This window comes from Mytilus edulis, chromosome 7 (genome assembly GCF_963676685.1).
Source record: "Mytilus edulis chromosome 7, xbMytEdul2.2, whole genome shotgun sequence".
Lineage (NCBI taxonomy): Eukaryota > Metazoa > Mollusca > Bivalvia > Mytilida > Mytilidae > Mytilus > Mytilus edulis.
Genome location: NC_092350.1, coordinates 61,061,438 through 61,083,669, shown reverse-complemented (window position 1 = coordinate 61,083,669; position 22,232 = coordinate 61,061,438). Strand labels below are relative to the sequence as shown.

Here is a 22,232-nt window from a genome sequence, read left to right as displayed (position 1 = left end):
GGTATATAGGCAATATAGGAAAGGTGTACTGACATAAGTAGTCTCTAAACACATTAGCTCCATGGAGCTTTCGTTAGTAGAAGCCATATTAACTATGTGTATCAGTGAGAAAAATGTAAAAGCATAAAAATATAGTATATACCAATACACATAATTAACAGCGCCTGGTGATGTTTGATAGCCTGACCGGTTTCGGTCCATAAAGGACCTTCATCAGAGGCAGAATGGTGGATTAATGTTTGCACCCTATTTATATAGATATGGTAACCGGCGGTTGAGTTAACCAGCGGTTGAGTTAACCGGCGGTTGGGTTAACCGGCGGTTGAGTTAACCGGCGGTTGAGTTAACCGGCGGTTGAGTCGACCGGCGGTTGCGTTAACCGGCGGTTGAGTTAACGGCGGTTGAGTTAACCGGTGGTTGAGTTAACCGGTGGTTGAGTTAACCGGCGGTTGAGTCAACCGGCGGTTGCGTTAACCGGCGGTTGAGTTGACCCCAGTGGGATTTTCCATGGTTACAATTATCTATATTTAGCTAATGTTCATGTTACAGTAAACTTTTTGACATGTTACGGTAAACATTTTTACACTATATGGTAAACATGTGACCTGATGATATAACCATATTTGGGCTTTAGCATTGGATAAAGGGTGTTTAATAATTTAAGAAGTACATAGTAATCATTTAGTCTTGATCTTTGGCTTATGATCCACCTAAATATCAAGTCTTGGAATAGTATTCCATGGTAGTTATGTGATCTTAATATTTGGCTTATGATACACCTAAATATCAAGTCTTGAAATAGTACTTCCTAGTAGTCATGCAGTCTTGACCTCAGGCTTATGATACACCTGTATATCAAGTCTTGAAATAGTAATTCATGGTAGTCATGCAGTCTTGATCTTTGGCTTATGATACACCTAAATATCAAGTCTAATAATAGTATTTCATGGTAGTCATGCAGTCTTGACGTTTTAGCTTGTGATACACCAAAACATCATGTCAAAACTATTACCCCCCCCCTAAACAAAACAAAATTTGGTTTAGGGGGGGGGGGGTTCTTATTGAGAATGCTTCATTTAAGCCTTTAGTACTCCTTTCAAGATCAAAGGTAGATGAATATTAATCCTCAGTGTTAAAAAGTTTTCAACACCTTAAGTTTGTAATGTAGGTATCACATATATACATCAATTTCAGGTAATCGCTAGGCTTACGCTTAGAGCTCCTATGCCAGTGAAAAATCAATAGGCAATATAGGAAAGGTGTACTGACATAAGTAGTCTCTAAACACATTAGCTCCATGGAGCTTTCGTTAGTAGAAGCCATATTAACTATGTGTATCAGTGAGAAAAATGTAAAAGCATAAAAATATAGTATATACCAATACACATAATTAACAGCGCCTGGTGATGTTTGATAGCCTGACCGGTTTTCTCACTGATACACATAGTTAATATGGCTTCTACTAACGAAAGCTCCATGGAGCTAATGTGTTTAGAGACTACTTATGTCAGTACACCTTTCCTATATTGCCTATTGATTTTTCACTGGCATAGGAGCTCTAAGCGTAAGCCTAGCGATTACCTGAAATTGATGTATATATGTGATACCTACATTACAAACTTAAGGTGTTGAAAACTTTTTAACACTGAGGATTAATATTCATCTACCTTTGATCTTGAAAGGAGTACTAAAGGCTTAAATGAAGCATTCTCAATAAGAACCCCCCCCCCCCTAAACCAAATTTTGTTTTGTTTAGGGGGGGGGGGGGTAATAGTTTTGACATGATGTTTTGGTGTATCACAAGCTAAAACGTCAAGACTGCATGACTACCATGAAATACTATTATTAGACTTGATATTTAGGTGTATCATAAGCCAAAGATCAAGACTGCATGACTACCATGAATTACTATTTCAAGACTTGATATACAGGTGTATCATAAGCCTGAGGTCAAGACTGCATGACTACTAGGAAGTACTATTTCAAGACTTGATATTTAGGTGTATCATAAGCCAAATATTAAGATCACATAACTACCATGGAATACTATTCCAAGACTTGATATTTAGGTGGATCATAAGCCAAAGATCAAGACTAAATGATTACTATGTACTTCTTAAATTATTAAACACCCTTTATCCAATGCTAAAGCCCAAATATGGTTATATCATCAGGTCACATGTTTACCATATAGTGTAAAAATGTTTACCGTAACATGTCAAAAAGTTTACTGTAACATGAACATTAGCTAAATATAGATAATTGTAACCATGGAAAATCCCACTGGGGTCAACTCAACCGCCGGTTAACGCAACCGCCGGTTGACTCAACCGCCGGTTAACTCAACCGCCGGTTAACTCAACCGCCGGTTAACTCAACCGTCGGTCAACTCAACCGCCGGTTAACGCAACCGCCGGTCGACTCAACCGCCGGTTAACTCAACCGCCGGTTAACCCAACCGCCGGTTAACTCAACCGCTGGTTAACTCAACCGCCGGTTACCATATCTATATAAGTAGGGTGCAAACATTAATCCACCATTCTGCCTCTGATGAAGGTCCTTTATGGACCGAAACCGGTCAGGCTATCAAACATCACCAGGCGCTGTTAATTATGTGTATTGGTATATACTATATTTTTATGGTCTCTGGTATATAGTTGTCTCATTTGCAATAATATAACATATTATTATTTTTTAAATAAACAAGAATGTGTCCATAGTACACGGATGCTCCACTCACACTATCATTTTCTGTGTTCAGTGGACTCTGAAATTTGGGTCAAAATTCTAATTTGGCATTAAAATTAGAAAGATCATATCACAGGGAACATGTGTACTAAGTTTATTTGTACACATTTGATTGGACTTCAACTTCATCAAAAACTACCTTGACTAAAAACTTTAACCTAAAGCGGGACAGACGGACAGACAAACAGACAGAGAGACAAATGGACAAACAAACACACAGACCAAAAAACATAATGCCCATAAATGGGACATAAAAAACTATCATCAGAATGATCATAGTAGTAATATGATCAGAGAAGTTTTTACAGTGACCAACAACAAAATTTGAGATATAAAGACAAAAATTTGAAACGATTAATCTCCCAAATCCAAATGACAAACATGTCTAAATATTGACATATTTAAACTACATCAATATTCATTTGGGATAGGGATTGGGAGTCATGTTTCATCAACAAAATTAAGGAAAATGTAACATAATTGACTCATAGACAGATAAAAGAATAATGCGATTCCAATCTATCCTCCAATTTCATTTACAGAAAGGCCATCATGATATTACAATATATACTTTTATATTAAATTCAGGAAATTCAAAACAATATATAAATATCAATAATACAATATTGAACATCATATTTCAAAATTTAAATATGTTCCTCCTGTTTCTACCATGCTCCATTTAGTTACTCCATCAAATATTGATTCTGTCTACATCAAAGCATATAAATAATTCATTTTAATTCTAATGTCTTGTTTCAGTATCAACTTTACAATTGAGATACGTTACATACCCACTCATTAAACATAAACCTTAAATATATTATTCATATTAAAGTTATGATCAATATCTACTTTTCATAATTTTCAAATATCACTGGAGGAATAATCTATGTTATGATCTGTTTATATTTAATTGGCACTTGTTGGTATATAAACAAAATATGAACATTTCGCTAAATGATAGGTCTCACTTAAGTTCCTTGTAAATGAAATCAAATGAAACTGTATGCAATTAGATCCAAGTTGAACTGTAAAAGTGGTATGACAATTAAAGTTGTTTTATAACTTTTTTGTCACATTCAGAATCCTTTAATTTTAACCATGAAGTGCCATTAAAAAACTTCCTGCTATCAAAAACATTTTTTCATAATTTTTGTATGTCAGTTCCATTATTTTTATATTATCATATTATGACAGTCTTTTAAAAAGCTTGTAATTTTAAAACAGATATGTGACAATCATTTTAATCAGGACACAATAAAATTGTTAACAAGGCCTTTAATACAGCTTTACAGTCTGCACCAAAAACTTTTTCAACTACTAGTCTGAAGACCAATATTCTGACATTTTTCTTATTGGTTCATACAAAGTTTTGCAAAAACATACTAGTCCGAATGAAATTTTAATAGTCTGGGGCATCGGACTAATGGCTAACCGTGCAGACTGAGCTTTAGCCATAGTACAAAGAAAGATACAGGAAAAAAACGAAACCAACAAAATTACATAACCTATCAATAATAATAAAAAAAAATATCGCAAAAAGTTTTTTAACATGGCAAAGCAGGCAAACACTAAATTTTACAATCAAGATTGAATATTTCAACAAAAACATAGTGTAGATTCTTTATTGTTAATCTGTAACTAATTTTTGTAAGATTTCTTGGGTATGGATTTACAGCTTGCATGCAGAATATTTTAAAGCCACAATCAAAGTATGCACGAAAATTCAACTCTTCCTAAATCCATGAAAAGCTAGTACTCACACAACAAACAAATTCACAATAAAACAATAGCAACAACTACAATTATATATATATATTGTACACAAACAACAAAAAGCAATACATTTCCATTATAATGTACTATAACACACTTACACAGAACTGGACCTTGTAATCAGGTTTGACCCACTGTAGTTCTTTCTCTTTAGTACAGGTGAGGGATCAGGACTTGGCTTAGGGAATTCTTTTCTCCTCAAACTCGGTGATGGTCCAGGGTCAGCTCTTGACCCAGAGGTCAATCTGTAACAAAACAACACATAACGTTCATGTATTTATTACAGGTAACAACCTCAACATAAATGGTTCTGTGATTAGAGAAACATGTATTGTGATGTCCATTTTCACTGAACTAGTACACATTTTGATTAAGGGGCCAGCCTCAGGGGTGCTGGATTTTCTTGCTGTGTTATATACACATTGGTGGCTCAGGCTTTTTTCTGCTCTTTGGTGCGGTTGTTGTCTCTTTGACACATTCCACATTTCCATTCTTAATGTTATGACAATTTTCTTTTATAATCATAAAAGATTTGTGGATGATAACATGATGGGAAAAGCATTTAACTACAAAAATTTGCTGAAAATTTCAACATTTCAAAAGGCTTAGTCTTTAAGAGTTGCACATGTTTGTCCTCTAAATGCATTGTCTAATTTTAATGTGTTGTTGTCACATTTACTTATATACCACTTCTGCTTGCTGTCTAAATTTACCTATAACATACTGTCCTTTTGTTCTCAATAATCAACCAATCATGAATTTAAGGTCAAACCATCATTCTAATATAAATGGGATTAAGTTTTTTTTTTCTTTCAAAATGAAGTTTAATGTTGATAAGATATCTACTTCACATATAAAACACCAAATATTTCAAAAATGAAATTGAGACCAAACAGCTATGAATGCTAGTAATTGAAGTGGTGCACCTCCTTATGAAGAAGTTGCATCAGGTTGAAAATAAACTTACCTAGGTAAATTAGATGTTGATGAGTTCTTGGGTGGTGGTTTAACAGGTGGTGGCATCAACTGGTTATCACTATGACCATTAACCTTTGTCAATGATTTCTGTGGTTCCTCATGCAGTGTCTGTAACTGTGGGACAGCTATAATACCTTCAGACGAACCAGGATACAGTAGTTCCTCTGGTGTGGCAGTCTTTCTCCTTATCTGAAAAATGAAAAATGTTGAATTTGAAAACATGAATGATGTTTAACCCCAACAAGTCTTATTGCTACTTAAACCTATTGGAAATCATGCTACCTTGGTGTCTGATAGCAGTTTAATGCAGCATTAACTTAATAAACTTATTTTTATAGCAGGGGGAAAGTTAATGTTGTAAATGGCATCACAAGAAGTCTACCTATCCTTTCCCAAATAGTTCTTTTCATTATACAAGTTCTATAATTTTGACCCATCTAAAGTTCAAAAATGCAATGTTTCCCATATAAATGATCAAATGCTGAATAAGTATGTTTGGATTATATAATGACAGACAGCAAAATGCTGTAAGATATAACTTCAATCTGAACTTAATGAACTCAGTAAAAGCGAGGTGAATTTAAAAAAAAATTCAAAACTCAAAACTGGCTATTCAATATGTATTATTCTCACACTGAAACAGGGTTATCAAGGCGTGCATTCTATTGAAATGATACTTATAAACTTGAAATATGCAATTCATGTTCCCTGAATTATGAAATTGGAATAGTTCTTGGAGTTGACAAGGGGTGAATTGACATATGTGGGTTTCACACAGTACATCCATGTTTAAACAAATACACCTACCCACCCCCACCCACTGGATGTACATTCCCAAATCAATAACTGATTTTTACTTGAAAATCGGGTTAATAATTAGTAAATATATAATTATACAATACCCAACACAAATATGTTCATCCGGATAACATATCATTATAGTAACATATATAAAACAAATTCAGAATAATAAATTTTAAGCGAGAGATTAATCATGCAAATAAGAGTTGTTTGAAATTAGCCTCAAAACACAGCAAATTCATGATTTTTATTTACAAATTAATAAACCCTCTATAATTTACATTTAATATGAGTAAATGTTTGCTGAAAAAACATAATTGTATTAAACAGCATTTACATAATACTATATATGAATCTGTGTGCAATCCAAAAATTAAACAGCAGTTTCTATGACTTTTTTTCTCTAAAAAGATTTAAACTGAGAATGCAAATGGGCAATGTGTCAGGATAAAAAACAGATGCGGTATAATTGCCAAAATTTGGACTGCCAATGGAAAGAGGTCATGTTGGATAGGGGGAAATGTAATATTGCAACAGTCCACTCACAGAGACCAGAAAGAGTTGCTGAAAGGATTCCAACTTGCGGAAGGTGTTGCACTCCCTCAAGTAAACTTTCATTGTCACTTGTTTAATTCTGAAAAGGTTTCAGTGTAAAAGGGAATTGTGTTCCAATAGACCTCTATAATTGTGAAATATTACCACAGATATTTTTTGAAAACATTTGAAAGTAAAGTCTTTAGTCAAAGATTACTCTAGAAAAATGTTGTAATTCTACCATGTCTACTTCTAAATGAAATAATGTTAAAAACAGGTTTTCTAAATTTTAAATTCAAAATTTTAATGAAATATGTTAATTCTACATTATTATTAGTCTTGTAAAAAGTTTCTATCTAAAGAATTCTTAATCAACGAAAAACTATCCTCAATATTTTCAAAGCTTATGGAGTTATCTCTCTTTATTAGTGTTGAATTATAGCAAACTTTATTTATATAAAGCTATTTGAATGCATTAATCCAATTACTACTACCTTATTTTCTTAAACAAATTGCAGTACATGTGTGTATTTCTTTAAAAATAATTGTGTTAAATGCAATATTTAAATATGTTCATGTTCACAAAAAATGTATTCTTTTATTTTTGAAACTCATGCCATGACTGTGCCTGATCGAAAATGAAATTACCAATATCACATTTCCCAGTACAAGTAACCAATGTCGTGAAGAACAATTCCCACAAAATGACCCACTGTATATGTGTTTTGCTACTGTACTTTTTCTTTAGTGTTTGGTATATTTTGTACATGTGCAAGATATTTTGTAATACACAATAAGGTTAATATTATACAGAGTATGTGTAGTTAGTGTTACTCACCGGCCTACGTAATAAGTCCTAAAGATTAAAAACAGTTCTCTACTATATATTTGTTATTTTTAATTTGTGTGCCCAAAAACCTCTATATGTCTAAGAAATGTTATAAAGTGTTGAAGTAAAAAGTTGAACTAACAACACATTTTTTCCAACTGAAAACCCCTGCGGAATCAGGAAATAAAATTGAGTTGTGGAAACTTAAAAAACTGTTGTATGTTTTTTTAATACACTTATATACATGTGATAAAGCAAGTTTTGCACTTAAATAACTTATTGAATATCAAAGATTTTTCATGAAAAAGTGTTTTTTTTTTTAATTAAAATTTTAATATGAAACAAACTTTTTTGCATGTCTTTTAAAATTATGAAAAAAACTTCAAATGACATGGAGTACGAATAGTCTCATAGTGTTCCAAATAAGTAGCAAGCCATCTCTGCCAGCATGTAAAAGTGTAACTGTTGTTTTCTAATAATTTAATCTATATATTCTAATCTGTGACGAGTGAACCAACACCTTCTAACGGAAAAGCTGGTAGAATAACCAAGATGGATACCGAAGTATGCTGCGGTTGTCTTAAAACCTCATGGAAATATAATATGTAGAGACAACAACATCTGGGTTACCGCAAGGTGATAGTTTTATTGAGTCCACATGTTTCGCCGCTAATGCGGCGTCATCAGGACAATATTACAGAGTTTACATGTTCATAAAGTGTATATAATGCGGTTGTATTAATTATGACGTAAAAGAATAAAAGTGAAAGTGAAAATGTAAAATAGTGTTCATAATGTAGCAAGAATAAAAGTTAAGTTTCTGGTGGTAATATTGTAGAAATGATGGAAGTGGCTCATAAAATGTCAGTTCATTTCCAAATTGGACAACACCCCATTGGCCATCCCGTACCAATTCAACTGGCTTGGCTATGAGGGAGGTACTGCTTCCATTGAATTAGTAAAAGGTGAAGTGTATGATCGCCGCAATTCTGGGAATGGTAAATCTTGGTAGATGTGTTCGAGGTATTGTAGGTGGTTCTGGCTGCGGATGAATTTAATGTTCAATTTTCGTAAGGTTCTAAAGTGGGCTAAGTTTTTCTCTTGGATGGTTATCGTAGTAGGAGCGGATGCGGTTGTATTATCCTTCATATCTTCGTCGCGGGTTTTCTTTTCTTCGAGGTATGGGCGGTTTCTTCAGTAAGGTTGGTGGTAGAATGGAACTGGTCGGTAGACATGAGGCTAACAGTTGTAACTACAACGCAGGACGGCTAAGGTGGATCGTATGCGGATGCAGGGGTTCACAGAAAAATAAATAATATGTGATGAGTGAACCAACACCTTCTAACGGAAAAGCTGGTAGAGTAACCAAGATGGATACCGAAGTATGCTGCGGTTGTCTTAAAACCTCATGGAAATATAATATGTAGAGACAACAACATCTGGGTTACCGCAAGGTGATAGTTTTATTGAGTCGACATGTTTCGCCGCTAATGCGGCGTCATCAGGACAATATTACAGAGTTTACATGTTCATAAAGTGTATATAATGCGGTTGTATTAATTATGACGTAAAAACTTAGCCCACTTTAGAACCTTACGGAAATTGAACATTAAATTCATCCGCAGCCAGAACCACCAACAATACCTCGAACACATCTACCAAGATTTACCATTCCCAGAATTGCGGCGATCATACACTTCACCTTTTACTAATTCAATGGAAGCAGTACCTCCCTCAGAGCGAAGCCAGTTGAATTGGTACGGGATGGCCAATGGGGTGTTGTCCAATTTGGAAATGAACTGACATTTTATGAGCCACTTCCATCATTTCTACAATATTACCACCAGAAACTTAACTTTTATTCTTTTACGTCATAATTAATACAACCGCATTATATACACTTTATGAACATGTAAACTCTGTAATATTGTCCTGATGACGCCGCATTAGCGGCGAAACATGTCGACTCAATAAAACTATCACCTTGTGGTAACCCAGATGTTGTTGTCTCTACATATTATATATATTCTAATCATTAATTAAACTATGTCTCAAATTTTTCTTCAACTCTCTAAACCTACTTAACAATGTTACTGTGCTATATGAGTAGCCTCAACCATATAATTATAAAAATAGAAAATTACAATTAAGTAAACATCAAATACAACACAGAGACAAATAAGACAAAGCAGGACATGTATGAGGTCGAAAATGTTGAAATAAATAAACTATGCATAATAGGGGCCAGCTGAAGGATGCCTCCGGGTGCGAGAATTTCTCGTTGCATTGAAGACCTGTTGGTGACCTTCTGCTGTTGTCTGCTCTATGGTCGGGTTGTTGTCTCTTTGGCACATTCCCCATTTCCATTCTCAATTTTATGACACCAGTGTGATAAATTAATCAAGTATAGATAGTTCATCACAGTTTTTTTCAGAAGCAAAAAAAATAACATATTCATTTTCACATCAAAGTTGTAAACTTACATGCTTTATTTATGTGGCTGAAACAATAGGCCTCATATTTACCTCTGAATTTTTATTATGAAACTCAGAAAGGATGTAAGCCAATGCCATAAAATTTTACCAATTAAGGATGTTTGCTCCTCTATTTTTTGAATTTTTGCCAGATTTTCAGAATCCTCTGGTTTTATCCATGTATTTACATTTAAAAAAATTGCCCACAAACCCCTACTTTTCTTTTCATATTTTTATAACATAGTTTAAAAAGCAATATTTCAAAATCTTACGGAATCCTTGTTATTTTTTCATAGTTTTTTTAAACAAAAAAGGTGCCAATGTTAATTGTAAGAAAACTCTAGAGAGAATAATTTCCCGTCAAATTTTTAATGGCTTATATCTCGAAAACAAGCACATGAACCCTAATATACCATTTTCCTCAAAACAAAAAAAATAGCACAGGCAAAAATAAATGAATCCACATTTAAGGTTTTATATACATGTATCTAAAAATCATATAAAATTTAGAGAAATCAACAAGAAACAGCTGACAGGATATAAACCACAACACAAGTTATAATATACCTGAAAATTCAAATAAATTATTACAACACTGTCAGAATACCTGAGTGGGAAAGCCATCATAACAATATGGTGGCTGGTGGCACAAGGAAAAGATGGCTCTTTCTAGACGTCTTTCTACCTTGTGAGTGGCACATCTAAATAATGTGTAATGAGCTTTAAAACACTATGTGTCAGATCAATACTTTATTGAAACAAATACTCATGTTAATGCTTTTAGGTTTTTTAGGTTTCTTTTGCCTACAAATTGGTCTGTACTCATTTTGTTCTTTGAGGACCAAATGGATTTTAGTGTGCAAGTTATACAAAAAAGTATCTGGTTGTAAGGCTGATATACTTAAATTACAAATAAATTATGAAAATAACAAGAACTAATTAACTTTGGATGCTCATAATTGTAAAAGTCTTTCAATTCAAATCATTGCAAAATTTGCATCAAATATTATGTCAGCTAATATTATTCTACTGTCAAAAACTAATCTTCATGAGCTTTGCTAAAAAACAGCAATTTTGTATAGGTCAATGTTCGACTTCATAAAAAAACGACATGTGATATGGTCCCAGATAAATGAAAGGTATGTCAAATTTTGAGAGAGTCTAAATTGTACATTTTCAAACATTTGATCTCAAAAAAGTTTGCCAAAAATTAACACTAACATGAGTATTTGATAGTCCTAGCATCTCCATATTTATTTTTTAATGCAAATTGACTACAAAGATACAAATGAACATGCTACAATAAAAAATACACAATACACAAACAATATGTATTTTTCATTTATTCCAACATATCATATACCTTGTAATCCATTTCTAATATGCAAATGATTATGCAAATGTTTATGCAAATGAAAATATTGTTACCTTTGACAAGTTTTTAGACTGATCACCTCCTGTTGGTTGCCCTGGTAACTCAGCAGTCGACACCTTACTCTCAAACATGCTGTTGTAGCCAAGGGAAATAATCCAAACAGAAAATAAAAATAAAAAGCCAAAATTAAACCATGCAGAATGTAAAACTAAAACTAAACATTTAAGCTAAAAATAAAGAAACTAACATTTTGTAGCAGCTTCAGTAATACTAGTTAAATGTTATTAAACAAAAAATGCATGATTGTCACAGCAGTATTCACAACTGGACATTAAACAGCAATCTAAGCATGTTTAAATTATATGGCTAAGTATTTTGATATTCATCCTATCATATTTTAGCAATAAACTACCATAACATTCTAGAATTTTCAGTATATGTCTTTACTAAACCTACTCATTTAACTAAACATAACTTAGTGTTAAATTCAGCAGTGTACATACTATATATTGTCTAAGAAAACAAAACACCATGAAATGTCCAGTGAATTTTATAAAATTTTATAAAATAAAAATTGAATTGAAAATTAACCAGAAAATTGTTTCTGTTTTCCTGAAGGTCAATAAATTTGAAGATGTTTATACATACGCCATTTCTAACTAGTATTTACTGAAGCTGCTATTTTCTGAAGATCAGCAAAAGTTTTAAAATGAGTTTCAAGTATATCAAATACAAAAGTACCAGGTAACAGTGAAAAACATATCCCTTGGTTGGTACTAATAATAAATATTGATGGAATGGTCCTTCCCTCATGCAAACTTTTCCCACCAGATAAAATAACTAACAGAAATAATGGTTTAACTTTTGGAAAGGAATGACTGGAATATTACCTTTGATGGAGATATCGGGTGTAGTTCTAAAAGTCTGTAAAAAGTCATAATTTTTAAAATGTGGAGAGTCAACCTTTTTTTTTAAAGTAAATCACTGCAAAAGTCATAATTTTTGTATGTCTGACTTTAGCATTAACCCAAATTTTTGGGTCAATATTACAGGATACCAGTTGCAATGTTGAGGAACCAAATCTGGTACCAGTACTACACAATGATACAAGGAGTAGGACTGGTTTTATTGCCGATTTTCTACCAGGAATGAACGCTAATAAAGATTTCATTCAACTCAAGAATAACAAGAATGTGTCCCCAGTACACGGATGCCCCACTCACACTATATTTTCTATGTTCAGTGGACCGTGAAATTGGGGTCAGAACTCTAATTTGACATTAAAATTAGAAAGATCATATCATAAGGAACATATATACTAAGTTTCAGGTTGATTGGACTTCAACTTCATCAAAAACTACCTCGACCAAAAACTTTAACCTGAAACTGGACAGACAAACGAACAAACGAACTAACGGACGGACACACAGACCAGAAAACATAATGCCCCTCTACTATCGTAGGTGGGGCATAAAAAGAATCAATTTATGTTCTCACTCTGTTTGGGTATCTTATGCTCTTAACTTTTAACACAATGAGGCTCTTTTATGAAATAAACTACCAAAATAGAAACAGGCAGATACTGTCCCTATTTCAGCACAGTGGTTAATATCAAACTTCATTTCAAAATTTTAATAATGTCTTGGATTAGAGTAAAATAAAGTCATCATTATGAGCAGGGAAGGATAGATGAAAGGTTGAATTGTTATCTATTAGCAAGGGGTAAATAAAGATTCACAATGTAAGACTTTTATTGACATTTGCTCTTAGTTCTTGCAAATCTTTAACAGTTGATAATCACATAAAATGCTATCTTTTTTTAGGTACAAGGAGGAATTAACAACATGCTAGACTGTTAACTTATCAAGAAACTTAAAACATTGAGTTCAGATAACATTTAAAGACATAAAGAACTTCCAAACTAGACTATTTTTCACCTGCTGTCTGACTTGTGCATCTAAACAGTCCAAAAATAAATGCAATTTCTGTGTTTAAGATAAAAAATTGGTATCAGTACGTCAAAAGTTCTCAATGTATAGTTTGTGTATTGGTAAGGGAATCAAAGTCTGTTTTTGCTTTTTAAGCCTGTTTATTTTATATCCTATAAAAAATCTAGCTTAAATCTGATATTTTTTGGCTTTTTTTTTTTACAGTCCAGTGCATATTGTCACATTTGGAAGAAACTACTTAAATTTATTTGTACATGTTATACAAATAAAAACTAAATACAACGATTTCTGTAATTTAAATCATAAAGTGTAAAAACTGAAAGTGAAAGTAAGATAAAAAATAGTAACATACCTCCTGAATGTGAAGGTCATCACACCCAGAAGATTTCCAACAGTAAAAAGCACAAAATGGTGACTACAGCAAAGCAACAAAAGTCACTACAGAGAGATAAAACCCAGCCATGTTTGTTAGGTGTGGTGGTGTTCCGCAGCAAGGAGGAAAATAGAAAGGGAAAAACACTAAATTAGTTTTCTAAAAACAAGAAACAAATCAGTGTTGATATGTATTAAAACGTTTTGTTAGTTAATATTAGTAAAATATGCAGCCAAAGGAACTTGTTTATTTGAAGTATTGAAAGATGGTAAAGGGTAAGACGCCAGATAAAAAAAAGTTCAATAAATTTTAAATTACTTCATTGCAGTAAAACTTGATAACAATTTTATTTCATACTGACTCTTAAAAACTTATTTTCTTTCTTTTTTTTTCTTAAAGTAATCATATGAATTACTTTTTTTCAAATTTTGTCTTTTTATATTTTTTATAAAGTTTTTGGTCTTCATTTGAATTAATTCAGAAATGCCTTGTTTTATATTCCAGTAATGAATACATATATTGTAAAAAGTAAGCCCGATAGAACTAAAATCAATTTTATACATTGAGCCTAAAGATGAACTAATTTTCTATAAATACAAAAAAAATCTTTGATGTAAAACTTCATTACTATAAAGTACAAAACCAAAACAAAATCTCTATCATGCAATGAAGCTATATCGCCTGATGTCTGCTTTCAAATTTTCAATGTTTAATAACATGATTTGGGGTAGATGCCAAGGAGACAGCAACCAAAGTTAACTTGACAGAAACGAGACAATAATTCAGGCTCATATATATATAATGCCAAAAGTCCCTAAGAAGAAATAAGTTTTACTGCAAGTGTTTTTAAGTTTGTTGTATATGTTAAAATTTAAAGTTCCTTTGTCTTGACATAATTATTTACAGTGACTTTTGTTAGTCTGCTATTAGTATAAGCAAACCCTTCACAAATGCATTCTTGGAAGACAAATTAAGGATGGCTTATTAAATCGCTTCACCAAAATGATTATAGAAATACAAATGTATTATACTGTAAGTAGAAAGATGCTTTTCCCAAACCATAGACATTTTTACATGACTTTTGTATATTTAAGAAACTGCTAAAAGATATAGTTTACGAAATACCAGATAACCATGGAAAAAATTGTATGCACAAAAAAACTGACTATCCTTAAATTGTAATAAAGCTTCTTTAGTTTAAAACAATATATTGTTTTTAAGACAATACATTTTTATTATCTTAGATGAAGAAGGATACACTTTCCACAAACAATGAATGGTTTAAATAAACCTTTTAGATTACAAGTTTTATCTACATATCTTTACTTTTAGGGTGAAAATAGCAAAATTCTTTTTTTTAGTATATTTGATTGAACAAACCTAGAATGGAATAGAATTTGAAAACTGAAAATTTGTTGTTCGTCTAGTAGCAAATATTTCATGCATGTTCCGGACGAGAACAAATTTCCAATGCATACTATAGAAAGGTCTTGTAATATGGGTCAACAGGGAGGTAGGTTGGAAAATTTAAAATGCCACTGGAAAATGAGAAAATATATTTAGGCAGTTGAAAAATTGATAATAACATTTAGATTGTATGATTCTTGTTTGTTTTTGTCTAGCAGCAAATATTTTCTGCATGTTCAGGACGAGAACAAATGACAAATAAATACTATAGATAGGTCTTGTAACATTAGACAAACAAGAGGAAGGTTGGGAAATTTACAACGCCACTGGAAAGAGGGAATATTAGAAAAGGGACATACATAGGAAGATTTAAGGGTTTTGAGACATTGTTCTTATTCAGATGAATTCATTTTACATGAAGGTCTGAATAGGGGTTTAAAGAAAGGGACCCCCCCCCCCAAAAAAAAAAAACCAAACAAGTAATAGGAACAAAGAAAATGCCAAAAAAAAAAGAATAGGGAACAAAGGCCTTACTTTTTTAAGAACTTCAATCCAGACATTCATACAATATTTAGGTAACCTAAATGATTGGGGAGGGAAAAGGAAAAAGGGGGGGGGGGGTAATCTTTCTTTAAACAACAATTAAATGTGATTGTGCTTAGAAGTTGTCCACCAACAATTTAATGTAACTGCTTTCAGGGTCATGTTTAAATACTTTGATGTACATTAAACTGATGAAATATTTGATAATGATATTGATAGTAGTTAAATAAATTTTTAATGAATTAGTTTTTGCAACCAGCGAAATTATAAATTATTTTCCATGAACAGCAATTCTGCAAAGCAGAAAATTATGTCCAAACTTTACAGCATAAATAAGCATATGTCAGTATATTACCGATTTGTGACAAATATAATTATACTGTGCTTTTTATGAGATATCTTAACTCAAATTCTGGATTAAATGGATGCATTTTTATAAGTTGAGCTTTCTATTATATATGTATATGTTTATAAATAGTCTAAAGGAAAACACTAGTGAACTAATTGTGACCTGAGAAGGCTTTTATAAATCACTTCTTTTGAACTGCCAGACTAAAACAATCCCCGATATAGGTTTTGGGTAAAATATAAATTTAAAGAATATCTGCATTCTTTCATGGCACCCTAGATATAATTGAACAGAAACACAATATCAACTTCACAAAGAAGGCTTTGTTAGATTAGTAACTGCATAAATCCAAAATTCATACAGTCTATGCATTTTGACTGTCCAAAAACACTTTTGAAGTCAAAATATTGAATTTTCATGTTTCTTTAACATAATATATAGGGAACTATTCTATATGATCTTTGTCCACAAAAAAATGTTTTAAAATTAAAAAAACAATTCAAAGTTATAAAATTCAAAAGCAAGTTTCCAGAGTGCATTCATGAATGCAATAGTTTGCTAAGAACATTATTCACAAATTATAATTGAGGTTAACAGAACCTTTATCATCTTCCGAGATAATCATGATTATTGATGCCAAGTAGCTACATGTGCTTTCAGATTAAGGTTCCTGATTTCTACTTATTTCTTAAGTTTGGAGTTTGCAGGTTAATTCGAAAATCAGCTAGATACAAAATGCAGCAGATATGCCATTAAACATAGTCATGACATATTCTACAGCAGAATAGATGCTAATTGTATATACTGATGGAAATAGCCTTCCAGATCCTAGTTTACTAGTGTATCTAATTTAATCAAACACCCTACATATACTGCTACATACCTGATCTTTGTTTGAACATTACTAAAAGTTTTAAAAACTTCTTTATAATATCTAGAAATTCTTATAGAATATTCTTTTGAAATTTTAATAACACCTAAACTGCAGTAAATTAATGCCCAGATATTGGGAATACATAATACTCCTCAACTTTTCATGTAAAAATTACAGATTCATATTTCTACTTATATATATAAATATACCTATACATGTATGATCATATATTTCTATTTTTTTTTTACATTAAATAATATAGAGATGCTTTTTTAAATATTAAAAACTTGAGTAATTGATATTAGTTACTGGTATATTTAAATCACATTTGTTAAGGTACATTTTTTTTAAATTGTTCTCCCTATGTCATTTTTCTACATTTTTCTGCTGCCATCCTTGATTTCCCTTCCAAAACAAACTACAACAATATGCATGTTAAAACAACTTTCACAATTTTTTCCCTATATATTTAGTTTGAAGTATTGCTCAACAATTATTTTTCATAAATAAAAATGTCTTAAAAATATACAATAAATCAGACTAAAATTCACAAAGATCATTTGCAATGCTTTTAAGATGTGTAGAAATTTTATAAGTATAAGACAAAACTATACAGTAAACTTGAATCTTCTTGGCTGTACAAATTTTAGATCTGTATTTGAGATTAGTATTGCGATATGTTCAACTTAACATAATTTCAATATATGTTTTAATGCAATAACCATATCTTTTTCAAATAAGTTTATCCCAAAACACGATTTTTCATCTGTGCAACAGACACAGTTATCTCCCATTATTTCAAAGTACATGTCAATTTTACATATTTAAATACAAAAAAAATCCAGATTACAATATTAGCATCCAAGTAATTAAAATTAACTTTGTATTTCATATTTTGAATAAAATGAAAATGAATCATATTTATGTTATTTGAGTAATAATTTTGATATTGAGCTCTCTAAACAATATTATCAAAAATAAACTTCAAGAAATATTTGAGATAATCTTGAGATTTGTGACAAGAGATATCAAATAAAAATATATACATATATATTACTTTGAAATAATGAAAAATAACTGTACCCTTACTAACAATAACCCAACACCAACAATTCATGCTGTCAAATTACTATGCAAGATTCTAAGTCAGAATTGTAATACTATTATAATTTGATTTTAACATATAATGCTCAATATGCAATGTTCATCCTGTATATCTTAAGACATATTTTTGCTTGTATCCTTTAAAATTTAATTTCTTTTTATATTTAAAAACATTTTAAAGATTTTTTTAAGATTGCACCTTTGTTAACTTTTCATTCAATATAGCAAGATAATTTGAAAAATAAAGAGCCAAAATTTATTGTTAATCCTTTTCCAGAAATACCAGCAGTTTATTCAATTCTTCAAATATACAAGATGAAACAAAATACATAACAACTGCCAAAAAATAAAAGCAAATTGGATGGTAGAAAATTTCAGAAAGCACCACATTACAGCTTTGCTATCTTTATATTTTCTTCCTTTCTTCCAACTAGCCTTACTTTCTGTCAATCATCATGTCTTTTTATTAATATTTTTAATTTTCTACAATGTATTTGACAACTACAAGAAATTTCATTCAAATTATTTTAAAATCAGTTCTTAAGCAATGATGCAGTCTATAATCTAGAATCAAAACATTAGCAGACGACACATACCTTTCTGCAGGTGATGATGAGGATGAATCTGTCGAACTGTCTAAATCTATGAAAAACACAGAAAAAAACATTATTCTATCATATCAAAATACATGCATTATTTTTGCTGCTTGTCAACACTTTCAATAGTTTTTCACTTAATCTTTAGCCCTTTTGCTATTTGTCCGCCATTACTCGACATCACATAAAAGTTCCCGTAAATGTTTGATGTCATAATAGAAAATATCTGACACCGCAATAGATAAGTGATTGTTGAATGACGTCAAAACTTTTAGTGGGACAGATTCTCGTGTCAAGCGGAACAGATTTCCACATAGAAATAAGGTGTATTTGTATTCAAGTCTGATGGGACAAGCAATTTCAAACTGATTTTTATGGTCTTCTATTGTTGTGCTGTTACATCACTGTCCTACGCTTGGGAAGGGTTGAGCACTCAAAACCATGTTTAACTCCTCCTCAACCTTCTGTATGTGCCTGTCACAAGTTTGACACCTGTTAGTCAGTGGTTGTCGTTGGTTGCTATCTATCATGTTTAGAAATTTGCTATAACATTTATGACAGCTATAACATTTTATAACAGCAATATCAATATTATCAGCCAGATGTAGAAAGTTAAAATTATTTAGTATAGACTTAGCTAAAGACATTAAACAAAATTTTGATATGAAGCAGAAACATGCATTTGATCTACTGTGGAGTCATTATTATTCATTGGATACCAATTTTCGTGGGTTTCAAGGGTACATGTGAACAACAAATTTAAATGTTCAACGAAATACAAATTTATATAAAGAAGTATCTACACTTTTGCAGAACCACAAAATCACATATCCACAACAAGAATGTGTCCCAAGTACATGGATGCCCCACTCGCACTATCATTTTCTATGTTCAGTGGACCGTGAAATTGGGGTCAAAACTTTAATTTGGAATTAAAATTAGAAAGATCATATCATACGGAACATGTGTACTAAGTTTCAAGTTGATTAGACTTCAACCTCTTCAAAAACTACCTTGACCAAAAACTTTAACCTGAAGCGAACGGACGCACAGACGGACAAACGGACGCACAGACGGATGAGCGGAGGCACAGACGAACGGAGGCACAGACCAGAAAACATAATGCCCCTCTACTATCTTAGGTGGGGCATAAAAATGCAAGGTTTCCGCAATCCATGAAAATTGGTACCCATGAAAATAAATAAATTCACAGTACAGGTACAACCTTATGAATGTTTCTGGATGAATAATATCATTTTAGAGAAACTTTACAGCGATGATTGAAACAAAGACTTATGACCATTCATTCAACATTCTTTACCTATAATTCATCAGAGAATTAATTTTAGAAAAGATTATGAAAGCACAGAATAGAGTATGTTTTAATCAAGTAAATTGCACAGCAAACAATCCAATGAATTCATTCACTCATTTCCACAAGCCACGTAATAGGTTGTGTTCATTCAATATAAACATGATAAAAAGCAAGAATTATAGCAAAAAAATCTACTTGTATCAAAGCACAACAAAAGTTAAAAGCAACCTTCTCCAGTTTTTTTACATTTTTTAATCAGAGGTTATACATACTTTTCCTGATGACTGTTAAACAAGAGACAACATAAAAAATAATAATCCATATTTCTTTACTCTTATCAGTAATAATGATAAGATCTGGGATAATCTTATCTGGTTAAAATCCAATGAACTATAAAATTCATTTTTACTCCCATCTTTTAGATGTTTTTGTCTTCAGACTGATCCAAATAATATGAATTTCCGAAAAATATGGATTTTCTTCATTATTTATTACCATGTTGGGTTTTTTTTTTGAAATTTGTGCATAATGAGGGTGGTTAAGGGGGGTGCTTGCACGAAAAAAACGTGAAATAATTTCTGTAATGAACGTTGCATGAAAAATAAATACTTTTATTTGAACCTTTTGTGACTGAGTCACTGTCTTCTTGTATATATTAACTCTTTGTTTTACTTGATATTCCCGATTTAGTATATACATTTATGATATAATTGGTTTACGGCTTTTAAAAAAGTATTTCTTGACGATCCCTGTCAAGTGTTTGAATTTTATTTGAAAAATACCGAGCACGCAAAATAAGACTTTGAAAATCACGATGCACGTAAAATTAAATAAGCAGAACACGTCGAACGAGGCACCTGTCTTGCACGACTGAACGTCAAATAAAAAAGTAAAAACACGTTGAACGTGAAATAAAAAACGGCGATCACGTTGCACGAAAATAACCCTTTACCACCCTCCATAATGAATACCTTCATGTTGGGGAGCCATTTCCCATAGCCATTGAGAAATTTTCAATTATGTTATTCAAAAAATGATTAACTCATAGATTAAATGTATTGTTCCAGGTGCCCTTTGTCAACAATACAGTTTTCACAATTAACAACAAGCCCAACGGCCCAGTGAAGACAGCTGTCAAGAGGGAAGATTACATGGCTTTGTGCAATGATGTAGTACCATTTGTTTAACCTGTAAATTATGTGGTGAAAGAAATATGGCTTTTAAGCTGTTTGGATATCCAAAATTGATATAATTTGACAAATAACTAAATTTTCACTGTTACACACCTAACATACCATCGGTGGCATTGGTCATCAGGTTATCGACCTCAATATCGACCCTATCATTAATCATGTGTTTCAACAGATCTTGTTGTAATGTGTTGTTTAGTTCTGTCTGATGAAGCTGGGCCTGAAGCTCTCGAATCTCTGCATCTTTCTGTGACAATGCTACACCCTGCAGTAGAAATAATCATAATTTTGGTTGATTTATGCTTTCATGTTTCTTTTTAATCTCATATCAATATCAATGATTTTTTATTTATCTCATTTTGATATCAATGATTTTATTTGTTATTTTTTTTTTTATCTCATTCCAATATCTGTGAATATTTTTATTTTTTTTTACCTCATTCCAATATCTGTGAATATTTTTTTTTTATATCTCATTCCAATATCTGTGATTTTTTTTATCTCATTCCAATATCTGTGATTTTTTTTTATCTCATTCCATTATGTGATTTTTTTTTTTTTTTTATATCTAATTCCAATACTGTGGATTCATTTATTTTCGTGGGTACCAATTTTCATGGATTAAGAAAAACTTGCATATTCGTTGTTTTGCTGAAGTCTGCATACAAACCTATAGAAAAATTATCATTCGTTGAATATTTAATTTCGTGGTTTGACTGTGCCCACGAAATCCACGAAAATTGGTATCCAACGAATAATAATGAATCCACAGTATCTGTGATTTTTCTTTTTCTTTATCTCATTCCAATATCTGTGATTTTTTTTATATCTCATTTCAATATCTGTGATTTTTTTTATATCTCATTCCAATATCTGTGATTTTTTTTATATCTCATTTCAATATCTGTGATTTTAACCCAGGAAAAAAGTTTTTCCTCATTTTCTTTTAACAGACAAACATCAGGGCCTTTTATAGCTTGCTGTGCTCAATGGGTTTTGCTCATTTTTAAAGGC

General features: G+C 31.7%; 1 protein-coding gene across 19 annotated transcripts in view; it reads right to left on the bottom strand.

Moving 5' to 3' along the window:
- LOC139481922 (kinesin-like protein KIF21A) overlaps positions 1-22,232 on the bottom strand; it is a 275,709-nt gene that overhangs the window by 39,509 nt on the left and 213,968 nt on the right. For 6 of the 19 annotated variants that reach the window (XM_071265486.1, XM_071265470.1, XM_071265469.1 and 3 more), the window contains 7 exons: positions 21,315-21,483; positions 18,714-18,759; positions 17,023-17,043; positions 11,572-11,650; positions 7,679-7,696; positions 5,495-5,694; positions 4,629-4,772 (listed from right to left, as the gene is read on the bottom strand). In XM_071265486.1, the coding sequence (XP_071121587.1) occupies positions 4,629-4,772; positions 5,495-5,694; positions 7,679-7,696; positions 11,572-11,650; positions 17,023-17,043; positions 18,714-18,759; positions 21,315-21,483 (677 nt within the window). Of the gene's footprint in view, positions 1-4,628; positions 4,773-5,494; positions 5,695-7,678; positions 7,697-11,571; positions 11,651-12,408; positions 12,443-17,022; positions 17,044-18,713; positions 18,760-21,314; positions 21,484-22,232 lie in introns of all 19 variants that reach the window. The other 13 variants (XM_071265477.1, XM_071265483.1, XM_071265485.1 and 10 more) reach the window with 8 other exon arrangements.